Source organism: Astatotilapia calliptera, chromosome 7, assembly GCF_900246225.1.
Source record: "Astatotilapia calliptera chromosome 7, fAstCal1.2, whole genome shotgun sequence".
NCBI lineage: Eukaryota > Metazoa > Chordata > Actinopteri > Cichliformes > Cichlidae > Astatotilapia > Astatotilapia calliptera.
The window spans coordinates 4,385,328-4,411,192 of record NC_039308.1 but is presented as its reverse complement, the minus strand read 5'-3'; the positions used below and the strand labels follow the sequence as shown (position 1 = coordinate 4,411,192).

Sequence of the window (25,865 nt, the reverse complement as noted above, 5' to 3'; positions counted from 1 at the left end):
AAACACCTACAGCCAGACAGATGTGTAGCTAAGTTATAGTAGCCGGCAAACTAGACACACGGCTATTACAGTAGAAACAAATCTGAATCTTTGTGTTGTGCCATTATATGCCCGAGTTAGGATTGCACTGGCTGGTGAAAAAAAACTTGGTGAAAAAGTGACCTTTTACATATTTAGCATTATGTGAAAAATACATAGCAAAATGTGTGACAGCTGAACAAACATGGAGGACATATTTACAACAACAACAAAAGTCGTATCTGTTACAATCAAAATAACTGTGGACCACCTTCTGCTTCAGATCTATATAGACAATCCAAGCCATTGTTCCACCACTCCCCTGTCCACTTCCCCTGCTCTGTAATGCAGTTAGCCACATTTTTCACCAGACATCCTGCAGCTTACTTTCCAAATGAAGTCATCCAAAACACACTGATGTGTCATTGTGCGTCCTGGCCAGAGGAACGTGAGAAAACCCTTGTGGGAAACTGTGGAAATCCATCTTTTACTAAGGTGACAGACACACTTTCTTCATCACTGAACAACACCTCGAAGCCACATCTTGCAGGAGCTTTCCTCTCCTCAGGAACTCTCTCTGCAGGAGGGGGAGATACAGGAGAGGTGGAGGAAGATCTCAGCCTGGGCGTTTACTGTCTTATGTAGTCTGGAAGATGAGTGGATGGTGGGGTGGGTGCAGTTTTCTCTGTGGTGGGGTTGGGTGGACTGTCCCGGGCTCTGTGGGGCCAGGGGGCGCTGCTGCACTGGGCCCCGGTCTGGATGGGCCTGGGCCCTTTCCCTGGCGGGTCGCGGAGTATGGGAGTGCCTACTGGGGTCAGCGGGGGAGCTGGCCCCAGGGAGGGGTTACCTGCCCCTCCCTTCCTTCCCTCCCCATCTCCAGCTGCCTCCCTCTTCCCGCTCCACCACAACCACCCACACATGCAGGGCCTTGGAGTAGGGGTATGTCACCAGGGTGCAGAGGAGGCTACCCCCCCCTCCCCACTCTGGCTGCCTCTGCCTCAATTTTATCCCACAACTTAGACATTCACATTATTCACACTCTCATTACACATACATATAGGATCTTGGGGGTGGGCACAATCACGGAGTCCAAATTACCATCAGGGTGTACACCTCACCCCTGGCGTCGTTGCCCACCTCTCAATTTTAAATACACTTAGACATTGAGGGCTATCAGGAGGGACTATGCGCTTACCTGCTGCTCTCTGGCAGGTAGCTCCATGCCCTCCTGGGTTTTAATTGCACCTTAGAACACACATGCATCAACACTACAATGAGCGGGTGGAGGGAGGTTTGGAGTCTTCTCCCACCCCCGTTCTCTGCGGCCTGCTGGAGCGGGAGGGCTAGGAGGAGATGGCCGTCCGACTGCGGTCTGGGGTGTGGGGCCTCCCTGCTGCTACGGAGTCGGGGCGGTCTGCCTCTCCCCACCGCAGGGAAAGGGGTAACACCACCTGGGTCTGGGTGCAGTTCCCCCCTCCAGGGGCAAGGGTACCTAGACCCGGTTTGTAGAGTACGCTTGGGGAGTGTGATCGTGTGTACAGCGTCTCTTTATGTCTGTCTCCACGTTGGTTGAGTGTGGAGTAAGTGCATATGAGAGCATGAGGGTGGGAATGGATGTTTGTGTCTGTGTGTGCCTGTATGTCTGTGTCTGTATGTCAGGTTGGGTATCAGACGCCACCTCTCTGGGGACACCTCAGGCCCTCCAAGGTTTGGAGGCCTATCTCCACCCACCACCACTTCCCCTGCCAGTGGCGGACTCCCTCAGGTGTCGGTGCGTTGGTGGTTCTTTGTGTCTGGGGATGGGCGTCCAGGTACACACCGGCTCACTCCTTGGCGGCCGCTTATCGGGGCCTGGAGCCTGGGGCTCGCTTGGGCCCCTTCGGAGGTGGGGTGCCCCCGGCCTCTCGGCCTGGGGCTCGGTCACTCAGGCACAGCTGGGGGCCAGCGGAGCTCATGGGCGCGTCACTGCAACTCCCCCTGGCTTCTGCTCCGCGGCTGCTGAGTGAGCCCTCATCTGGGACTCTCCTCAGCTCTTACTGGGACAGTGGCGCGGCTGCCCCTTTGTTGGTCTTCCATGGTCTCTTGTGTTCTGGGGGCCTCTGGATGTCTAGAGTTTTGATCTCCTCCATACCCGCTTCACACCCCGGAGGACGGGGCTGTGGCCCCCCCACACTCCCTAGCAGATCGTTACATGGAGAAACCTTTGGAATACAAGCGCGCTGATCCACACAGGTATGCACACGGGTGTTCACTGCTCGTAGACCCAAATTACACCTTTCTTGGCTGCTACTTCGAAGCACATCTGTCCTGCGTGCTGCACAACAACATTGAATATTTAGTATTTACTGCTGTTTACACTTAGCTAGATTAATGCGATGGTGTTGTGTTTAGTATGTTGCTTTGTTTTTTTTGCTTGTTTTCTATTCTTCTCTCAACAGGTGATCCAGGAGATTTTTATTTTTTTTCTCCCCCCCTTTCTCACTGTCCCTCTCCCCTTCTGTTTTTCCTTTCCTTCCTCTTTCTTTCTCCCTTTCCTATCCCTCACTCATGTCTGTCCCGTCTGTAACATCTGAAAATAAAATATAAGAAATAATAAAAACAAAGATCGACCAAATGGACCAATACGGCAATGCCACGATGATTCATTTGGCAAAGTAAATCCATTGGGTATCCTTGTTGGTCTTCAGACAACAATTCTGATGGCTAAAGAACCAAATGGGACAGGCAAAAAAAACAACAAAAAAAAAAAAAACAACAACACCTCGAAGCCTTTAACTGCCTTTTAAACTGTCAACTCTTCATCCTGAGCAGCTGAATGTGACATGTATGGGATGCCACACATGTTTTACTGTCTTTGAACCTGTGCTGATGACTCATGCATGCAGCAATGAAAAACACACAGCAGTGGCAGGTGTACACACAATAGAAGCAAACATGCACATGAGTGTCCTCACTTACAGTCAAGGTGTTGATGTTTCCAACTTACCTACAACCATTAATGTGAACTCAAACCCTCTTTTGACAGACTTCCGATACACCTGGTTGGGGAGGTTGGCAAAGCCCACGTAGCCCTCTAGGTTCCGCTGCTGAAACAAAAAACACACATTCTGTCAAAGAGATCAACAGCATGAATCAATAACACACTCAGACTCTTAAACACGCATCAGAATAAATATATGTTTAGAATAGCTGGAGCTTTATGCACTTGTTAAGACAAACAGCTGGATTTGGACACACAAGGTGACACAAATCTTGCTTTTGTAAACCTGTTACTAGAATTTTCCTGTGCTACAGTGGCAGAGCCTCTAAGAGATGAAGTACAGCTGGGTTCAATACATAAAGACTGTTATAAGGGGAACAGAAGTGAGTGGAAGAAGAGAGAAATAACAGGTTTTCTCTTCGATGGAAAGAGGAAGTCGAGTCAATTCTGTCAAAGTCCATGAAAAATGAAAGTGGAAAACACCAATACACGAGGCCAATCATTTCCTCAATAAACACAAGAACACACAAACAAAGAGAATGAAGACAAGCAAAGGAAGAAGGTCCTACGTGAATAGTGTCCATCATGTCCCGCATGAAAGACCGGTCGTACTGAAGGCAGGCTGGATCACTGATCTCCCTCTACCTCTCCGTATCTCCCAGCCTGCTGTCAAAATAAAACCCCGCCCTCCAAACACATCGATTGCTGACCTCTGAGGCTGCCAGGCGTGGCACTGATGGAAAGTGCAGCACTGAGAGGTCTGCTGGGGGTTAAAAACCACCCACAGCTAAAGTCAGCAGCCCTTTCTCCATTCCATAAACACTTTAACCATTTTTAGAAAAGTGTCAAAATTTGTGCGTTTCTCTTTCTGGAACCATTTGGAAAATTAGCCCACTGAATTTTCAAAATGGACTGCATCATTGCCAGTGTAGGAAACAGCTATTTTTATTGCAGAAATTTAACCACTCGATCAATTTCAGATGTTTTGCTCCTGAATTTCTTGTTTTTGACTTAACTAGTCAGTAACTAGTGTCAACTGTCCCAGCTGACTCTTGGTAAAAGGCAGAGAACGCCTCAGAAAGACTGAAACAGAGAGTGATAACCATTTCCTGCCACATCTACTTTTGAATCAACTGTTGACCTCAGAGTGACGCTCTTCTTTAAGTCCCTCCAACCCAGAACCAGACACCACCATTATAATTACATTTGCTAACTTTAGTATCTACAGTGATATCATGCACTCTGACATCCAAGCTGTCATATATTGAAAGAGTTGTTCCATCCAATCTACTTCTTTTCCACATTAGATGTGAAGAAGATTCAAACAACAACTTGCTGCAAATCCTGAGCTACAGGTTTTAACAGCAAGGGCGTTTGTAGTAGAATCACCTATTGTATCGATTTCAAAATCCTAGGTGAGTTCCTTCTTGAGTTATCGCAATCACAGGATTTTCCGAAATCTTGACCTCTGGCTTTGAGGTCGCTGAGATTCAAACTTGTCCGAGAATTTTAGTACATACACCTATGGTATACATTTGAAGCTCATTCCTTCTTTCTCAAGTAATCACATTCACAAACTTGGGTGTAAACATTGCCCACCCACCCAACAACAACACTCAATTAACCAGAAAGTGCCACAAACCCAGCCAGAAGATCTGTGAGCTAAAACAAAAATTTCAACTTACATCAGTCCCAAATTATTTAGAGACAAAATTTAGATATGGTACAGGAAAAAAAGCTTCTTTGTGACTGCAGTCAAATGATTCATACCATGTTGATTTCAGCTTTTTTTAGTACATTTACTAACATTTTTAGTGCTTGTGTCCATTTATGAAAAACTCCTCTGGAGTATTAAGTTATCTGCTGCAAACCCTTAAATTTACAAACCCTTGAAAATTTACAAAAATTAATTTGATGACATATTTGAAGTGCAACAGTTTTATGTTAAACTCTTTTATGTTAAGTTTTATGTTAAGTCACTGCAAAGGCTAGATGATTTGTCACAAAATGGACGCCTCCATTCCACAAGCAAAACAATGTGCCTGGAGTTTCATGTTTTTAAAATGCTGGACAAACACTATAATAAATTGTATTAATGGTAAGTATAAATGGTCTGATTCTTACATAGTGCTCTTCTACTCTCCCGGAGTACTCAAAGCGTTCTATACAACATGCTGGCTGTAGCTATATTTTTACATTTATAACTACAAAAATGACACACATCAGGTTCCTGTTCCTCGGGGAAACTTCCTGCCACGGATCTAACCTGATATTAACACGGTACAAGCCTTAGATCTGTGATATTCAGAAAACTAAGTTACACACCACCATCAACAGTGAATATTAACAGCTCACAGACAGCAGCAAAAAAAAAAAAAAGAAAAAAAAAAAGGAAGCAATCTATGCAAATAATCAATACTAGGGATGAACACAGGTTGACAGCAGGCTTAACTACTCTGAACTTGCCTGAAGCACTTTCCAGTGTTTCCATGCCTGAGTCACACAGACGCTAGTAGAGTGTGTGTTACATACGCAGCATTGATCTTCACAGCACCAAACAGAGAAAAACACATCTGAGCCACATGGCCTGAGTAAAGCTGTGTGAAAAAGAAGAAGCATGGAACGCTGATCTCATGCGCTATAGTCATCCACGAGTGCAAATTCATGCAAGCATGACGATATAAAGATATAGAGAAGCAAGAAAGGAATGATGAAGGACAACAGCAAAAGACACATCAGTGTGGTACTTTAATCCACTCGTTTGACTCTCTCGTTCTCCAAATATACAGTGGATATCTCTGTGCAAAGTGCTCCAGGGTATCACTCTGTGCTACAGTGACAAGAGGGCAGCCAGTAATATCCACTTCCAGTTCATAATTCAAAAGGGCTGCTTTAGAATACAAAGAAGAATAGACGTATATAAACCGTGTATACACTGTTTATGAAAGATGGATGTTATTACGAGGATGTCAGCAGCCGGTTCTGGAATACATATTCTGAAGCTAATATTAGCAAGCTACATCTATAAACTGCATGGATGAAAAGCACTTACATCCATACTTGTTAATTAGCACTAACAGACTAATTACACTAAATACTACCATTTTAACTTTGGGAGAAGTGAAGCACAAACTTCTTGGAGTGTCTGTTCCTCACAGAAAGCCATGTTTGTCACATAATTAGAAAGAAAAGCAAACTCAAAACACCAATAGCAGAAACAGTGGACAGCTTAACAGAGGTGACACCTAACAGTCATATCCGTTTTTGCAAAAACACTTCTGGTCCTATAAAAGTCTATACAGCCTCTGACCTCTAAAAAAAGAATCCACCCCTCACTCATCACATCTGGTTTCAGAACCAGGAAGCTTCATAAGGAGATTTGTGTCCATATTTTACAATCTTTCATGTTTGATCTTATATTTATCTCTTTTTAGTATGCCATGCTTAAGTGTACCTGCTGTTAGCAGGAGGGACAACGCAGCATGGAGGAACTTGAGAGTAAAAGGCCTGTAGTTTTGTGTAGCTTTTCTTATTAACTCACATGAACAACAAAGTGTAGTCAAGCAAGCTGATTGAAAGGGTCAGACTGCCTTCACTAGGGCAGGGCGATATGACCAAAAATATTTATCACGATATACATTTGAAAATTTGCGATAACGATATAACTGACGATATAATTGACACTAGACAAAATACTTTACAACTCCACAACTTTATTAGTGCAAAAAACCCCATCAATGTATTTTCACTTAAACAAGCAGCTGTTTTTTTATGTGCATTAAACTTATATAAAAATGTAACAGTGCAAATTCCTTGCTGACAGTTTAACCAAAAGGCATTTCCAGTGGAAATTGGCCGACATATCCTCAGCATAACCATGTATAATATCCACAAAACTTAAGAGGTTATACACACACAATACGGTAACATTATGTTGAAGCACAGTACGTATCACTCCGCGAGGCTCCTGCCTACGATAGCCGTAATGCTCCGACAATCCATCAAGCGGTGCGGCTTCGTAGCTTAGCAAAGTCGCAGTAAAACATTTGAGATTTTCGAGCGCCGTGTACATAAAATCGTTTCGAGGTCAGTAAACACAACCAGAGTTCATACATAAGGCACACGGGATTATAAGAGCACTGTCAAGTTTCAGAAAAATCAAAGGATTGATTTTAAGTGTGCCGTACTTTCCAAACAACACGGTAAAAACGACGGCCTGCTAGCATGCGCTACGAAAAATAGTGCTTTGTTGTGTATCTGACGGACGAGAGCCAAACCAGTTCCACACCACTGAAGTTGCAGCATTTTTACAAACCAATTCTGGTTCATCAGTTTCATTTAACGATCCACTTTCGCCCTTCTCATTCTGCGTGGCCGCCATGTGCGTATGTAAACAAAGGCACTACGCATGCGCGTTTTACCCATATTCTATCGCGATATTTCATTTTCCTATCGTTGCCCAAAATTACTATTACTATTACCGCGAACGGTATGATATAGCCCAGCCCTAGCCTTCACCCTCTATTCCACTTCATCACTGTGGTTATGTTCAGTCTATGGTCCGATTTAGAATCTAGATCCTACAACGTAACCTACATAAGTGGCCAACGTCATTGCCGGCATTTATGCTGATGCATCATGTGTTAAGTACTGTGTAGTTGTGTCCCGATGTTTTATTTACGTTGCCAGCAGACAGAAACAAATAAAATGCTGGGACTTCCCCCTCCAGGGTCCCCACTCTTGTAGCCATTTTTCTTTTTCCCCTGGGGGCACTTCACAGTATGCTCCCTCACATCCATTAGGGATAGTTTCAGTAACCTACCTCCAGACATATGCGAGTACTCCTGCTGATGCTATAATTATTATTTCTTCTTCCAGGGAGGTACGTCAGGTTATGGCAACTGTTTAAGAAGGTTCCTCAGTTAAGTGGAAGATTTCACTCTGAAGTGTAAACCAGCAGAAACATTTGCTAGCAAACTTTAATCACACTTACAGTAACATAATGAGATCAACTTGATTTTTAATAATTCACATCACCTGACTCTTAGAGCTCCATTGCACACCTGATGTGTTTGTGTGTGATGGGATGCACTCACAGTGAGAATAGAGAAAGGAGAGCCTAGCATGTCCATAAGTATTAGCTGTATACAGATAAAGATTCTCACGCTGTGCTAAAATTAAACAAATGCAGGAAAAACAGGTGATTCTGATTTTAGTTTATTTATTAGTTATAATAAATCCACATTCAGTAAATTTATATTCTTGGATGTCTTCGGTTCATTTTATTTTTACAAAGATAGGAAAACAATGTTCCCTCGTGGTGAGGTATACAGCTCACTAATTTAACACTAGCTCTGAATTAGAACTCAGTATCAGCTCATACCCAAAACCAAGGCATCTCTACTGCATCAGACAAGTAAAAAAGTTGGGTAAGTGTATCTCTGTTATTACCTTGCTTGAATGAAGCATAACAGGGCTGCTGCCAAAGTGTGTGGCTGCCTGCCAGATGAGAGTAAGTTCCAGCTGCTGCCCACACCCAAATCTGCCACTGGTTACATAAGATACCACCTATGATGGTTGATCTGTTTCCATGTAGCTCACACAGCACACTGCAGTGGATCTTTAACTATATGGAAGCATGTATTAGTGAAAACCAGTCAGCATTTAGCTCACAAAAAAAGTGTGAGTGGGTGGTTAGCGGAGAGTCTGTGGATCAGATGGGACACTACATGAATAAAATAGTATGCATGCACTATCATACATCACATTTCCGCATAATATTCACATTGGTGTAACAGCTGCAGTGTGGCTATTTCTGACGAGAAAGTGACTAACTGAGCAACAGGCAAGGGACTGTAAAGAAGGAAGTAATGGGGGATGAGAGAGGAAGGCTAGTCAGTCCATACCATTCATACTACCCCATCCCCCAGTCTAACCCAGTGGTGATAGTAGCTGCTTGGTTCACTGACATCATCTGTGATGCCAAGTCCACCCCCTCATGCATGCAGCAGCTGATGCTGTGGCCCTCTCACTGCCTCCTCAGCTGTTTTCAACTTCAATATTAATGCATTGTGTGCTAAATAATGCATCGCTTAAACGTTGATTCATATGAGCACAGTGAATGTATGTTTTCTTTGATTATTTTTTAGCACCGTGCACACTTTTATGCCTGGGGGAGTCACTGCCAATCACCTCGTACTGGATTACAGAAACAGATGCGGCAGAAATACAATGTGTGCTGTGTTGTGTGGTGAGCAGGGACTCATTGCTAAATCTAAGTGTCAGTTTAAAATGCCCTGAACAAAGCCAACAACATGCAAATAAAGAGGACTGAAAGGGCCACAGCCCCACTGACCCGAGGGTCAGGGCCACTGTGCCAAAGCTGTTGTTAAGAATATTAAAAAGTGATATTTCTTTAAGGGACTCTAGCATGGAAAAGCAAACCGATCTGAGTCTCACAGTCGCAGCGTTTAAAAATTAGACAAGTAACTCTGTGTAAATACTCCTAAAAGAAACCCCACTAAGCCCATCTCTTTGTGCACACAGCGATAATTGACACCAGACCACGTACCCCCCGATACGTGCTGCTCTGTTATGGGAGCTCTCAAGCCAGGCTCTGTTCAAAACAGTGACATTTTATAAGCAACACCATAATTGCGCTGTCCAAAAGGTAAATTGACACAGAATCCACCTCCACATATTAAAACAAATTAAAGTCATTGTTCGTCATTCAAACATCGCTTCATTTATAAAACGAGGCTACACAGGAGGAATGAGGCGTGATTCGCTTTAAAATGATGCCATATAGTGAAGTACTTATTATATGGTCAATCAAATTTAACGCCGGAGTGTTCACCACATTATATTCATATCGCAGGAGATGAAAATTACGTCTTAGTCAAAGGCTGGTATTTGTAAAAATCCGAACCACCCTAAAACGGAACATTTTTTTAACGGAGCCTGGTCTGCAATCCTCCAAGTCAATACCAGCGGAGCCAGAAACCCACGGTAACGGTTGAGGAGTTTATTATAATAAGTTTATTTGGCGGAAAAAGCCACAGACGTGTTGTGAAGAGTGGTGTACTTACAGCGATGCTGGAAACCGCGGTTTCTGGTCGCTCGATCATCGTGAAGCCGAACTGTTACCACCCAGCCTTCAACGGACACTCACCGAGGCATAAACCGACAAACGTCCGAGAGGGTAACGAAACAACGAGATGCTCACGGCTTTCTCACTAAATAGCCGTCTTTTGGTTCAAGAAAAAAATAGCAGTGCGTCTAAAAATGAATGAATGCGGTTACAGTAGATATGGCCGCTGACGGACACAACGGATGGGAACACGGTGAAGCGAAAACGCTCCAACGGTCGCTTTTCCACAGGCGGAACACCAACGGGATTTATGCAAGGCCACATCCGGTTGGGAATTTCAGAATAAGACGAGGAGCGCGCCTATACCGTGTATGGCGCTCGTGTGTTTTTGGATTTTATTAAAAAAAGTATCCGCTAATCGGCTTGTTAGTTTAGATACTTTTTAACAACTATATCAACAATAAAAAGACAAGCATTATTTGAACATCACTAGCACTGTCACAGATAAAAACACAACAAATAAGCGTACATAATTATACATCTAAACACAGAGTCAAGCACAGGGTTTTTCATTTATTCTTGTATACAGACGCCTATACACACATGTAGAAAGAACAAAAGGGCATAAATAATGGGCAAAACTATGAAGAAACGCTAACCTATAGAAAATAGTTTTTAGCAGTCATTTAAAATGAACCACAGATTCTGCCTATCAGATGTGTGCTGATGAATGCTGTACCAAAGTTCGGTAATCTTATTTAATTTTATTCTTTCCCTATTTGTCTGAATCAACCTTCCTACAGCATCATTTTGACAACTGATACGGTTAGGTGCGAAACTTCCGGTATCCCGCTAGCAGTGTCTTCATAACTTGACCCTCCCGCAAGAAATCCAGATCCGCCTTCCTATTGGCCAAACACAAATATGATGGGCCTCTAATTGTGTTTGTGGGGCCTTCATGTGCTGGAGGCAAAAATTTGCTTTCTTCACAAACCCTGGACACTAACCAAGCACCAGCAAACAACAAAAAGAAGTGAGAGAAACTGTGAAACAAAGTGTACTTAGAACCACCACAGGCTTATGAGTTAGTAATTGCAAGCAGCAATCAATAAATCTTTTAAATTTTTATTCAGTAACATCATTCTTGTGGATAACTCTCATTTTGATTATACAGTGCTAATGGTCTTGTGGTGAATGTCATAACAAACAGGAATTTTTCCATGTGCTCACCCCTACTTGATTTTTAGCTGCACTCATGAATAGATTACGAAAGGGGCCAATGGCACACAAACAAAGGGGGCTGCAGGTCAGTGGGGCCCCCGTACAATAGTGTGACTGTTACATTTTGTCAAAGTCAGTAACTAATCAAATCACAAATCAAATCAAATCACTTTTTATTGTCACATCACATGTGCAGGCACACTGGCACAGCACATGCGAGTGAAATTCTTGTGTGCGAGCCCCACAAGCAACAGAGATGTGCAAACACAACAACACAAACGAGCAAAATACAAGAATGGCCAACCTGAAACTAATAAATATATGTACAATATATAATAGTGTATGCATTTCTGGATGTGTATACTAAATATTTTCCTACGTGTGTGTGTGTGTGTGTGTGTGTGTGTGTGTGTGTGTGTGTGTGTGTGTGTGTGTGTGTGTGTGTGTGTGTGTGTGTATACACATTTTTACAAATTAAATAGTAAAAAAATAAAATAAAATAATAATAATAATAATAATAATAATAAAATATATAAAATATACAGAGTTGAATATGTGCAAAACAGCTTTAGCAAAAAGGAAAGTTTTAAGCCTAATCTTAAAAGTAGAGATAGTGTCTGTCTCCTGAATCCAAACTGGAAGCTGGTTCCACAGAAGAGGGGCCTGAAAACTGAAGGCTCTCCCTCCCATTCTACTTTTAAATACTCTAGGAACAACAAGTAGGCCTGCAGAGTGAGAGCGAAGTGCTCTAATAGGGTGATCTGGTACTACAAGGTCATTGAGATAAGATGGGGCCTGATTATTTAAGACCTTGTATGTGAGGAGCAGGATTTTGAATTCATTCTGGATTTAACAGGGAGCCAATGAAGGGAAGCCAAAACAGGAGAAATCTGCTCTCTCTTTCTAGTCCCTGTTAGCACTCTTGCTGCAGCATTTTGGATTAACTGGAGGCTTTTAAGGGAGGTTTTAGGACATCCTGATAATAATGAATTGCAGTAGTCCAGCCTGGAAGTAAAAAAAATGCATGAACTAGTTTTTCAGCATCACTCTGTTACAGGATATGTCTAATTTTAGAGATGTTGCGAAAATGGAAGAAAGCAGTCTTACATATTTGTTTAATTTGTGCATTGAAGGACATGTCCTGGTCAAAAATGACTCCAAGGTTCCTATAGTGTTACTGGAGGCCAAGGTAATGCCATCCAGAGTAAGAATCTGGTTAGATACCATATTTCTAAGATTTTCAGGGCCGAGTACAATAATTTCAGTTTTATCTGAATTAAGAAGCAGAAAGTTAGCGGCCATCCAGGTCTTTATGTCTTTAAGACATTCCTGCAGTTTAACTCATTGGTGTGTGTTATCTGGCTTCATAGACAGATCTATGTCATCTGCATAGTAGTGAAAATGTATGCTATGTCTTCTAATGATGCTGCCTAAGGGAAGCATGTATAATGTAAACATGCTTCCACAGGGTTCCTAGCACTGAACCCTGTGGGACTCCATAACTGACCGTAGTGTGTGAAGAGGACTCTCCATTTACATGCACAAATTGGAGTCTATTAATTAGATATGATACAAACCACTGCAGCACAGTACCTGAGATACCCACAACGTGCTCTAATCGTGCTAATAGAATATTATGTTCAACAGTATTGAATGCTGCACTAAGGTCTAACAGGACAAGCACAGAGATGAGTCCACTGTCAGAGGCCATAAGAAGATCATTTGTAACCTTCACTAAAACTGTTTCTGTGCTGTGATGAGCTCTGAAACCTGACTGAAACTCTTCAAATAAGCCATTCCTCTGCAGATGATCTGTTAGCTGTTTGACAACTACTCTTTCAAGGAACACTTGCTCCTTGCAAAGAATATTGTTATTCAGGAAGTGATCGGTATTGAAGTTTTTAATTCTGTACACTGTAAATTTACAGGAGTGCTGGCATCATGACCCAGCTCTAACTAAGCAGCAAAGCACGAGCATGACCAAGAGCTTTGAACTGATGCTAACTTAATATAGCAACCAATCTGCACATCACAGGATGTGATCTGTTTAGCAGGGCTCTCTGGTGTTCCTTTGGAAAACCAGCAGTTTCTTTACCGTTTATTTAAGTGGCACAAATTGTTACTTTATGAGAAAAAAAACTAAAAAAAACCTGCAAAGACAAACTTTCATTTATTCTTTAATTTTAATTTAGGACTCAACTTAGTAGTAGCATGCAAAAAACAAAGTGTTTACAAACACTAACCAAACTGCCCATAGGGATACTGGAGATGTATACAGTTCCAGTCTGGAAGAAGACTCACAATGACAAAGTTTCACTGATCCTTTATCCTTTATTTTAAAGTGAAGTTTTCAGCACAATCATAAAAACACAAATACTTAAGTTTTACATCAAAACCAAGCGAACTGTCCACAGTGCAGGAACAGTGCTGCAGCCCATAGCTTATACTCTGCTGTTTACTGATGACACCATGTGGAGGTGGGAGGCACTGCTCTTTCACAAAGAACAGCTTCTCAAGTCATTTCAGATTACACTCCAAAGTATCACAGTGCTTACGGTCAGACTTTCAGTGTTGTATTAAGCAAAAACACTCGTTATTCAGTATAATAAGATAAATAATCAAAGTCAGAAATGTAAAAATATTAAATATCAGTATTAAAAGAACGACAGAATAAACAAACAAAGAAATGTTTGGATTGCAGGAAATTATTCCTATTTGCAAATGAATCTCATAATTATGTCTTTAAGTATAAGAATATCTGATACAGATTCAGCATGTAGACAGAAGAGCTGCTGTTTGGTTATACAAACTGCCAGCATTTAAACATATAAACTGTCCAGCTTTTGTCCATGAAGGCTCTTCCAAAGTAGTTTCCATGGTTACAGGTTGGATGTCTGTCCTGGGACGGCTTTGGCATCCAGGTAGCTGATGAGCTGCTTCACCCAGGGGGCTGAAGGTCTGACACACAGCTGTCGGCCTGCCACTGTGTTCAGCCTGAAGGTTCACAGAAAGAGGAGAGTCAGAGGATGGAGGGGCAGGTTTGGTGATGGTGGTGATGTGTGTTTGTGAGGTTGTGTACTTACAGGATGGCGGACTTGGAGCAGCGCTGGCTGGTCTTGGCGTAGCTGACCACTCTTCCTTTAGGCACTTCCTGGTCATTGAAGCGGAAGCAGCACTTTTTTGGGCCAGCACCGCGCATACCTGCAAACAAACAGGAACAAGTTAACAACTGAGCCACTGACACAGCACCACATCATCTGCTTCCTGGTTTTTGTTCCGATTCAGTTTCCTGCTGGCTGGTGTGAGGTCACATCTGATACTGTATGTTTAGTTGATGACACTGTGCAACTGCTCATTTGTTCCCCTGAGTTATGAAGTGGTCAGATTTGTCATGTGACCTGTCCTCTGTTTACTGTATCTATGAAGTAATATGTTAATATTAAGTTTAATGCTGCATTAACATTAATTATTTTACTTTCAGATTTGTTCAGCTCTGCTGTTTTCATTAGAAATTATTGTCTAGTCATTGCCGACATTTAGATATATAATCATCACTTTGAGTTATTATTTTCACATTGCACATTTGAATGTCCTGAGACTTGTGTGTGCTTTATTTTGTTTTTTGTTTGTTTTATATATACGTTGAATATGAATTAATATTACATTTAAAGGAGAAAGAAATTGTTATTCATCACACAGTGTAAAGGTCAGATCATTAAAACGAGCCTTACCCTCAGTCAGAGCGATGACAGCCAGCATGAGCACAACCACAGACAGAGCGAGACGAGGAGCGGCCATCCTGAAGTTTGTTTGTTGGCTTCGTGTTGCAGCAGTGGATTAAAGTCTCAGCTGAGCTCTGTCGGCTTGTTCTCTGTGCTGTGTCACTGCTGTCCACCTGCTTCACATTTATACAGTTGGAAGAAGAAGCGGGGCAGACCCTGTTGTGCATCTTGGAAAAATTTGTGACGTGTCGAGTTTCACTAAAACAGGGAACTGTTCAGTTTCCCTTTTCACTACGCCTCTCTCAAATGGGACCAAAGTAGATCTCTCTGGTCTGTCCAACTTCCTATGTGCTTTCTATTCTGACACCACAGACCTTTCATTGCTGATGCAGTGTGAAACAGTTAAGTGTCTATATAGGACATATCAGTATTCAGACATGTATTTGTTCAACCCCGTGAAGTTTCCCAAATATAAGTTTAGGGATCAATATGGACTTAGCTGCCTGCTGCGTCCTCTTTATGCTAAGAGCAGTCCCACCTTTCAGCCACTCTGCACATTTCGAGCTTTCTTAGGGTAAACTTTTATTCTGAGTCGATTCCCGTGTCTGAGTCCAGCTGTTGTGAAACTGTAACAGCAACATAAGTGATACTTGTTTTACAGTATTGGAGCGCTCTCATAGGGCAACTTTATATGAAGAAGAGCAGAAACAAATGTTCCTCAGATTTCAACCTTTTTCTCTCGATGTGGCTGAAACACAGTCTGGTGAACATCCAGACAATCAGTTAATAGAAGAAGATGAAATGGGTTGAAGATGGACTTCAGGAGATTTCAGGAGTGAAAAGTCCTGAAATCACCAAAGCATTTGCTCATAGCAGGTCATGTGACTGTGGGGGTTTCTGTGTTTACCTTGTATTATTGTAGGGTCTTTATCTTATAAAATAAAGCGCTTCAAAACAACTGTTGTTGTGATTTGGCGCTATATAAATAAAGTTGAATTTAACTGCTTTAAATCTGCATTTCTTCTAATGACCAACAGGTGGAGCCACTCCTGTGGTTTCAGAAAGAAGTCTGCTATAAACGTCACTGTAGCTGCTTTCTTGTGTGACCTCAGTAAAAAGTTTCCTGGTGGTTTGATGGTCTCAGCTGATATTTTCAAGTCCTCCGAAATATCACATAATGTTCATTTTGTACGTTGTGGTTCCCACTAGTGTAACAAGGATCATAAAGTCAGGTGTGTTTTAGGGTGGGCTTAGCTTGTGTGGTTGATAAATGCTGAAAACTGACAAAAGTCTCAGCTTCATGCTTCACACATGCAGAACTATCACTGGGTGATGTCTGGGTGGCTGTGCCCACCTGGTGTATTTGTTTAATATACAGTCTGTGGATAAACTAGTACTAAAAACTGTCTGTGCTGAATTTTTAACATGTACAGAAAAGCAGCAGGGACAATGTGCATCACCCTCACAATGTTGTGTAACAGGTGACATTTGTCATGCACATCTGCACGCAGGCTAACTCCATCCATCACCTCTCTCTCTCTCTCTTCTTTTCACCGTCACCACTGAAAACAAGAAGAGGCTCAGAGTTGATCCATGATGTAATCCCGCCTCCACCCTCAACCGGTCCGTCCCTCCTACCACACACCTCACCACTCTCTTGCTTTCGTCATACATGTCCTGCTCCACCCTCACATACTTCTCTGCCACTGCAGACTTCCTCACACAGCACCACAGTTCATCTCTTGGCATTCAGTCATATGGTTTGTCTAGATTCACAAAGACACAGTGCAACTCCTTCTCTGTCCTTCTCATCTCCTGTACTACTGACTACTTTCTTCATGTCTCTACCTCATCACTTACTGGTGATTCTATTATTAGAAACCTTAAGTTAGAGACGTTGTGAGCTCAATCGATTGTATTCCACATGAGTATCCAGCGTTTGGACAGGAAGCAGAGATGCAGTTGTAGATGGCTCTGCAACTTCTCTCATTCTGTCATCCTCCAACAACCCATCCCCATAAAGTCTGTGTCTGCTCTCAGTCCACCTAATTATAGACCCAGTTTTAACTTTCCTCTTATTTCACAAAATCTGAAGAAATCCATCAAAATGAGATCTAATCAGATGATGTCTTAGAGCACAGCAAAATCATGTTAATAATTTGGTTCATTTCCTCCACATTACAAAGGTAAGTTAAAGGATAAATGTCCTACAGGCCTTTCTGGATGGCATAGGGACAGTGAATGAGTCCAGGCTAGGCTGGACCTCTGATGGTGTTCTTGGCTTTTAAGGCTCCACCTGAGATTGATTGCACACAGTTTGGCCACCAGCTGTTTTTATGATGTGCTGGAGAGCTCTCCTGTTCAGAGACATGCAACTAATGTACCATGCTGTGATGCAGTATGATGACAGATGCTGTGGTGGACCTCTGAAAACTGACCAGCACACAGACCTGTGGTGATTAGTAGAAACGTAGCTTGGACCATTACGGCAAGGCTGGGATGGTCAGTTTGGTAAAGTAAATCCGTTGGGCATCTTTCTTTGCCTTTAGACAACAATTCTGATGGCAAAAGAGCCAAACGGGACAGGCCAAAAAAAAAAAAAAAAAAAAAAAAAAAAAGTAGAAACGTAGCTTTTCAATTTCAATTTCTTTTATTTATACAGCGCCAATTAACAACAACAGTCCCCTCAAGGTGCTTTATATTGTAAGGCAGACTCTACAATAATAGATACAGAGAAAAATGTAACAATCATGTGATCCCCTATGAGCAAGCACTTTGGCGACAGTGGGAAGGAAAAACTCCCTTTCAAACCTAATCTTGAAAGTAGAGATAGTGTCTGTCTCCTGAATCCAAACTGGAAGCTGGTTCCACAGAAGAGGGGCCTGAAAACTGAAGGCTCTGCCTCCCATTCTACTTTTAAATACTCTAGGAACAACAAGTAGGCCTGCCGTGTGAGAGTGAAGTGCTCTAATAGGGTGATATGGTACTACAAGGTCATTAAGATAAGATGGGGCCTGATTATTTAAGACCTTGTATGTGAGGAGCAGGATTTTGAATTCTGGTTGTAACAGGAAGCCAATGAAGGGAAGCCAAAACAGGAGAAATCTGCTCTCTCTTTCTAGTCCCTGTCATGACTCTTGCTGCAGCATTTTGGATTAGCTGAAGGCTTTTCAGGGAGTTTTTGGGACATCCTGATAATAATGAATTACACTAGTCCAGCCTGGAAGTAATAAATGCATGAAGTAGTTTTTCAGCATCACTCTGAGACAGGATATTTCTAATTTTAGAGATGTTTCAAAAATGGAAGAAAGCAGTCTTACATATTTGTTTAATATGTGCGTTGAAGGACATGTCCTGATCAAAAATGACTCCAAGGTTCTTGGCTTTGCTTTGTGTCATTTAACAAACTCAGCAACATGTTTAAAACTGAGTTTAAAATTCTAAGCGTGTGTAATGGGCAGAAAAAATACATTCTCGTCCACTAGAGGGCAGTACAGCCACGTGCTCTAATTAAATTGGTAGCAAAGTAAAACTTTTTCCAGTAAAACTGAAGAAGACGAAAAAGAAATTACATAATAGTCAGGCTGCGAGAGAGACAGCGCAATGCCTCATAGCAATAGATAAATATTTGAAAAGAAAAAAAGTAGTCAGTCTGACCTGGGTTCTGGAGAAATTCCGGCCCAGATGAAGACCCTAGCACGAGTAGTGGTGAGAAGAAAGCAAAAAAGTTATACTGATGATCAAAATGCTTTTTGTGACATTTTTGTTTGGTGGTGTGCTGTGTGATTTTTCTAATGTGAAATATCTGCTGTGGCTCCAAAAGGTTCGGAAACACTGCTATAAGGTGTTGTATCACATCAAAATGATTATTGCTGTGCTTCTGTTTTACACTGAATGATGGGGAAATATTGTTTGTTTTCTGCAAAATTACAATGAAAATGCACACTATTTAAAATGACTTACAGTGTAATGATTTCCTTGAATTACTTTTGGAGAATTACGTCCTTAGGCATGGGACGTATTATAAACTATTACCAAATCTGTCTAGCCGGGGTCAGCATATCACAAATATATACATATTCGTTTTTCAGCATCATTCTGAGACAAGATGTTTCTAATATACAGACATCTAGTGTAATGCAATTGATTGTACACTGCTGTGTAGTCCATTGTTTTTAAATTATGTGTTATCAAAAATGATTTCAGGAAACACTGTTAAATGTGCAGTTTCTATGCCATATGTGAGGACATGATCCAGAGTGTGGGATCATTTCCAGTTTAAGAAAAGCCAATTGAGTCTAATAAAAAGTTAAATGAGGTTTTGAAATTGTCGTTTTCAACATCTACACAGATATTAAAATAACCTGCACTATTTATTTGATCATAACTGAGTGGTAACACGGGTAAAATGCGGAGAAATCAGAGAGTAACTCTGAGTAAGAGCTAGAGGGATGGTAGATTATTACAACAAAAAATGTTTTTTTGAGTTTTTCAGGAAGGGTGGACAAAGGTCAGAGTCAGGCTTTCAAATGAATTAAAACTGTCTGTCTGTCTTTGGTTGATTAATAGGCTAAAATGAAAGATTACTGCCTCTCCTCCTCCTCTGCCTGTGCGTTGAGGACTGACAGTTAGCTGGGATTTTTTGGTGGATTCTGAGCAGACAGTCTATATGTGGATGGGGTGTTGGGGGAATAACAGGAGGTGGGACACTGCAGAGAGGCGTGTAAGATTCCAGCTCTGCTTCCTGGTTGCATCTCTGGATAGTCACGTTTTGGGGTGCTTAATAAAAGCACTCATTTTTCTCAAAATAAGAGCTGCTCCATCTACAGTGAGATGGATGACGTCTCTCCTAATAATAGCAGAGGTTCCCTAGAAAGTTTCACAATTTTCTGCGAAGCCAAAGTCGCTTTCTGGACAGACAGCCAGCAATTTATGGAGAATACGCACTCCTTGTCTGACTGTGCGGGGGGCCGGAAAAAAATTACAAGCTCCAGTACTGTTTTATGAAAGATACAAACTGACTCATTAATAAAAACTGATTTTTATTTCCCTTTTTATAACTAGAGAAGGAAAGAAGGACTATCGACTGGCTAGGCAGAGAGGCCAATCTGGAAAGGATGTGCAGCAGATTAGGGTGATGAAGGAAAGAGATGGAAATGTACTGATAGGTGAAGAGGGGTGCTGAGAAGAAGGAAGGAGTACTTTGAGGCTGAAAAAAGAAGAAAATGAGGTAGAGCGAAGTAGAAAGATGAATAACCGTTAGTTATTCAGAAGGTAAAGAGGATCAGTAAGAAGGAAGAGTGGAAAGGAGGTTGGTGCAGATGACATTACTGTGGAGATATGGAGACTGATTAAAGAGAGGGCAGTGGACTTTTTAACCAGATTGTTTAACACAATCTTGGAGATTGAGAGGATTCATGAGAAGCTGCAGTAAGTACAACTTATTAAACTGACCTTTGGCACCTTTGTTTTGTCTGAAAACTCATATGTCTGATATAAAGACACTTAACTGTTTCACACTGTATCAACAATGAAAGGTCTGTGGTGTCAGAATAGAAAGCACATAGGAAGTTGGACAGACCAGAGGTCCCATTTGAGAGAGGCGTAGTGAAAAGGGAAACTGAACAGTTCCCTGTTTTAGTGAAACTCGACTCGTCACAAACTTTCCAAGATGCACAACAGGGTCTGCCCCGCTTCTTCTTCCAACTGTATAAATGTGAAGCAGGTGGACAGCAGTGACACAGCACAGAGAACAAGCCGACAGAGCTCAGCTGAGACTTTAATCCACTGCTGCAACACGAAGCCAACAAACAAACTTCAGGATGGCCGCTCCTCGTCTCGCTCTGTCTGTGGTTGTGCTCATGCTGGCTGTCATCGCTCTGACTGAGGGTAAGGCTCGTTTTAATGATCTGACCTTTACACTGTGTGATGAATAACAATTTGAAAATAATATTAATATGATATTCAGCGTTTATACGTAACAATAAAATGTTTTTTTTTAATTTTTAATTGAGAAAAACAAAAACAAATCACTCAAATCATTAATTTTATTACAAAGCAACAATAATTCTTGGCTGTTTTATTTACAAACTAATAGACCATTAATAGCAAGCTATTGATTTTATTTTTGATAAACAATGTATGAAACTTTTCTTCAATCTTTTTCATTCATAGGAGTTACTAGAAAGAAATTCTATTTCTGAAGCTAAAGTCATGAACCATTAAAGCTGTAGCATTCAGTAGTTTGTCTAAGATAAAGAGTCCATTCTAATGTGCAATATGAAAATAATTAATGTTAATGCAGCATTAAACTTAATATTAACATATTACTTCATAGATACAGTAAACAGAGGACAGGTCACATGACAAATCTGACCACTTCATAACTCAGGGGAACAAATGAGCAGTTGCACAGTGTCATCAACTAAACATACAGTATCAGATGTGACCTCACACCAGCCAGCAGGAAACTGAATCGGTACAAAAACCAGGAAGCAGATGATGTGGTGCTGTGTCAGTGGCTCAGTTGTTAACTTGTTCCTGTTTGTTTGCAGGTATGCGCGGTGCTGGCCCAAAAAAGTGCTGCTTCCGCTTCAATGACCAGGAAGTGCCTAAAGGAAGAGTGGTCAGCTACGTCAAGACCAGCCAGCGCTGCTCCAAGTCCGCCATCCTGTAAGTACACAACCTCACAAACACACATCACCACCATCACCAAACCTGCCCCTCCATCCTCTGACTCTCCTCTTTCTGTGAACCTTCAGGCTGAACACAGTGGCAGGCCGACAGCTGTGTGTCAGACCTTCGGCCCCCTGGGTGAAGCAGCTCATCAGCTACCTGGATGCCAAAGCCGTCCCAGGAGAGACATCCAACCTGTAACCATGGAAACTACTTTGGAAGAGCCTTCATGGACAAAAGCTGGACAGTTTATATGTTTAAATGCTGGAAGTTTGTATAACCAAACAGCAGCTCTTCTGTCTACATGCTGAATCTGTATCAGATATTCTTATACTTAAAGACATAATTATGAGATTCATTTGCAAATAGGAATAATTTCCTCAAGTCCAAACATTTCTTTGTTTGTTTATTCTGTCGTTCTTTTAATACTGATATTTAATATTTTTACATTTCTGACTTTGAATATTTATCTTATTATACTGAATAACGAGTGTTTTTGCTTAATACAACACTGAAAGTCTGACCGTAAGCACTGTGATACTTTGGAGTGTAATCTGAAATGACTTGAGAAGCTGTTCTTTGTGAAAGAGCAGTGCCTCCCACCTCCACATGGTGTCATCAGTAAACAGCAGAGTATAAGCTATGGGCTGCAGCACTGTTCCTGCACTGTGGACAGTTTGTTTGGTTTTGATGTAAAACTTAAGTATTTGTGTTTTTATGATTGTGCTGAAAACTTCACTTTAAAATAAAGGATAAAGGATCAGTGAAACTTTGTCATTGTGAGTCTTCTTACAGAGTGTAACAGCTCGTGTCACATAAACAGACAATGGAACAACTACTGATGTCCTTTGCAGGTGTAGAGTTCAACCTTCACTTTAAAAAAAAACAAACAGGAAATGACACTTAAGCAAATCCTTGCTTGCCTGTGATTCAGAAAAATTTTAAACTCAGTTTTAAACATGTTGCTGTTTGTTAGATTACACAAAGCAAAGCCAAGAACCTTGGAGTCATTTTTGATCAGGACATGTCCTTCAATGCACAAATTAAACAAATATGTAAGACTGCTTTCTTCCATTTTTGAAACATCTCTAAAATTAGAAATATCCTGTCTCAGAGTGACGCTGAAAAACTACTTCATGCATTTATTACTTCCAGGCTGGACTACTGCAATTCATTATCATCAGGAAGTCCTAAAAACTCCCTGAAAAACCTTCAGTTAATCCAAAATGCTGCAGCAAGAGTCCTGACAGGGACTAGAAAGAGAGAGCAGATTTCTCCTGTTTTGGCTTCCCTTCATTGGCTCCCTGTTACAACCAGAATTCAAAATCCTGCTCCTCACATACAAGGTCTTAAATAATCAGGCCCCATCTTATCTTAATGACCTTGTAGTACCATATCACCCTATTAGAGCACTTCGCTCTCGCTCTGCAGGCCTACTTGTTGTTCCTAGAGTATTTAAAAGTAGAATGGGAGGCAGAGCCTTCAGTTTTCAGGCCCCTCTTCTGTGGAACCAGCTTCCAGTTTGGATTCAGGAGACAGACACTATCTCTACTTTTAAGATTAGGCTTAAAACTTTCCTTTTTTCTAAAGCATATAGTCAGGTCTGGACCAGGTGACCCTGAATCTGTCACGGCTGGGGCAGCAGTTGTGTGATGGAGTGAATGAGGACCCATGTTGCAGACAGTGGCGGAGGTGCGAGTGGGTTTATTTACAGTGCACAATAAGAAAGGTGAGGGCAGAACTGAACATAAACCTAAACTGGGGAAAACTCATAATAACAAAACACAAAACCATAACTGACAAAGTCACACGCAGGGAAAGACACAAGGCAGTAGGCAGGGGATGGAGAGCTGGAAATGGAGAGAAGAATGTGGAGCAGAGAGACGCAGAATAACACAGACGAACCGACGAGGAACACAAGCAGGCATACACTATAAATACAAACAAGGTAATCAGGTAATGACACACAGGAGTGGAGCACAGCTGATCCTAATTCACAGGATGACAGGAAGACACAAACTGACACAGTGATAAGAGACCCAGACCTTCAAAGTAAAACAGAAATTCACAAAGACAAACTCAGGGACACGAACAAAGCACAGAAGGGAGAACACTAAAGCACTAAACACAAGAACCAAACCCTAAGCCCAAATACAAAATAAGAATTACCACAAAACATAAGATGATACCAAAAGGAAACACAAAACGCTGGGTCACCAAACCAGGAGCATGACAGAATCCTCCCTTAGTTATGCTGCAACAGGTGTAGGTTGCTGGGAGATTCCCATGATGCACTGAGTATTTCTTCTTCAGTCACCTTGCTCAGTCATTATGTGTTAACAGACCTCTCTGCATTGAATCGTACTTGTTATTAACCTCTGTCTCTCTTCCACAGCATGTCTTTATCCTGTCTTCCTTCTCTCACCCCAACCGGTCGCAGCAGATGGCCCCGCCCCTCCCTGAGCCTGGTTCTGCCGGAGGTTTCTTCCTGTTAAAAGGGAGTTTTTCCTTCCCACTGTCGCCAAAGTGCTTGCTCATAGGGGGTCATACGTTTGTTAATTTTTTCTCTGTATCTATTATTGTAGAGTCTACCTTACAATATAAAGCACCTTGAGGGGACTGTTGTTGTTATTTGGCGCTGTATAAATAAATGAAATTGAAATTGAAAAGCTACGTTTCTACTAATCACCACAGGTCTGTGTGCTGGTCAGTTTTCAGAGGTCCACCACAGCATCTGTCATCATACTGCATCACAGCATGGTACATTAGTTGCATGTCTCTGAACAGGAGAGCTCTCCAGCACATCATAAAAACAGCTGGTGGCCAAACTGTGTGCAATCAATCTCAGGTGGAGCCTTAAAAGCCAAGAACACCATCAGAGGTCCAGCCTAGCCTGGACTCATTCACTGTCCCTATGCCATCCAGAAAGGCCTGTAGGACATTTATCCTTTAACTTACCTTTGTAATGTGGAGGAAATGAACCAAATTATTACCGGTAACATGATTTTGCTGTGCTCTAAGACATCATCTGATTAGATCTCATTTTGATGGATTGGTGATAAGTGTTCCAAGCAGGTCCTTGGACGACTCAAGCAGGTGGTTTTAGCCACAAAAAGCTTTTACGCTGCCGATAATAGCAAAATGGTTAATGCTGCATGTCTTCATCATGAATAATCCTGTTAAAAATCTCTTTTCCAGCATCCTTTTAAAACTTTTGGGACATTTCTTCAGATTTTGTGAAATAAGAGGAAGGTTAAAACTGGGTCTATAATTAGGTGGACTGAGAGCAGACACAGACTTTATGGGGATGGGTTGTTTTTTTTTTTTTTTTTTTTTTGGTTTTTTTGTGTCCCGTTTGGATCTTTAGCATCAGAATTGTTGTCTTAAGGCCAAGAAAGATGCCAAGCGGATTTATTTTACCAAGTGGATCATCATGGCCTTGCCATATTGGTCCATTTGATTGACCTTTATTATAATTATGAATTTATTTTATTTTCAGTTCCTACAAACGGGACAGACATGACTGGGGGATAGGACAGGGAGAAAGAATGAAAGAAAGAGAGGGAGAGAAAGAAAACCAAAGGGGAGAAGAGACGGTGAGAAGGGGGGGAAGAAAGAAAAAAAAAAAACCAAACAACAAAAAAAAACAAAACACCTGGGTCACCTGTATGGAGAAAAAAAACAGAAGAGAAAGCAAACAACAAAGAGCAACATAATAAAAAAAACGGCACCATCACAATAAACTAGCTAGCAGTAAATATCAGTAGATACTAAATAATAAACGATATTGTGCAGCACGCAAGATAGACAGCGCACAATGTGCTTTGAGGCAGCAGCCAAGAAAGCTGTAGTCCGCGTCTGTGAATACCCGTGTGTACACCTGTGTGCATACCTGTGTGGATCAGCATGCTTGCATTCCAAAGGTTTCTCCATGTAACGATCTGCTAGGGAGTGTGGGGAGCCACAGCCCCGTCCTCCAGGGTATGAAGCAGGTATGGAGGAGATCAAAACTCCAGACATCCAGAGGCCCCCAGAACACAAGAGACCAAGGAAGACCAACAAAGGGGCAGCTGCGCCACTGTCCCAGTAAGAGCTGAGGAGAGTCCCAGATGAGGGCTCACTCAGCAGCTGCGGAGCAGAAGACAGGGGGAGTTGCAGT

At 41.8% G+C, this 25,865-nt stretch overlaps 3 protein-coding genes across 7 annotated transcripts in view; 1 reads left to right on the top strand and 2 right to left on the bottom strand.

Annotated features, from left to right (window-relative positions):
• Window positions 1-10,413, bottom strand: part of LOC113025136 (septin-7-like) — a 72,752-nt gene extending 62,339 nt beyond the window's left edge. For 2 of the 5 annotated variants that reach the window (XM_026172585.1, XM_026172588.1), the window contains exons 1-2: window positions 10,087-10,413; window positions 3,005-3,104 (exon numbers count right to left, since the gene is read on the bottom strand). In XM_026172585.1, the coding sequence (XP_026028370.1) occupies window positions 3,005-3,104; window positions 10,087-10,125 (139 nt within the window). In that variant the 5' untranslated portion in view covers window positions 10,126-10,413. Of the gene's footprint in view, window positions 1-3,004; window positions 3,105-3,567; window positions 3,598-10,086 lie in introns of those variants that run through there. The other 3 variants (XM_026172586.1, XM_026172589.1, XM_026172590.1) reach the window with 2 other exon arrangements.
• Window positions 10,414-14,127: 3,714 nt separating this feature from the next.
• Window positions 14,128-15,155, bottom strand: LOC113027232 (monocyte chemotactic protein 1B-like). The gene is made up of 3 exons (XM_026176854.1): window positions 15,041-15,155; window positions 14,393-14,510; window positions 14,128-14,303 (listed from the first exon to the last, which is right to left on the bottom strand). Exons 1-3 carry the CDS (start codon window positions 15,105-15,107, stop codon window positions 14,189-14,191), a joined length of 300 nt encoding a protein of 99 aa, XP_026032639.1. The 5' UTR covers window positions 15,108-15,155; the 3' UTR covers window positions 14,128-14,188.
• A 5,650-nt stretch (window positions 15,156-20,805) lies between these two features.
• LOC113027227 (monocyte chemotactic protein 1B-like) lies at window positions 20,806-22,475 on the top strand. Its single transcript, XM_026176848.1, has 3 exons — window positions 20,806-20,920; window positions 21,586-21,703; window positions 21,793-22,475. Exons 1-3 carry the CDS (start codon window positions 20,854-20,856, stop codon window positions 21,905-21,907), a joined length of 300 nt encoding a protein of 99 aa, XP_026032633.1. The 5' UTR covers window positions 20,806-20,853; the 3' UTR covers window positions 21,908-22,475.
• Window positions 22,476-25,865: the final 3,390 nt, after the last annotated feature.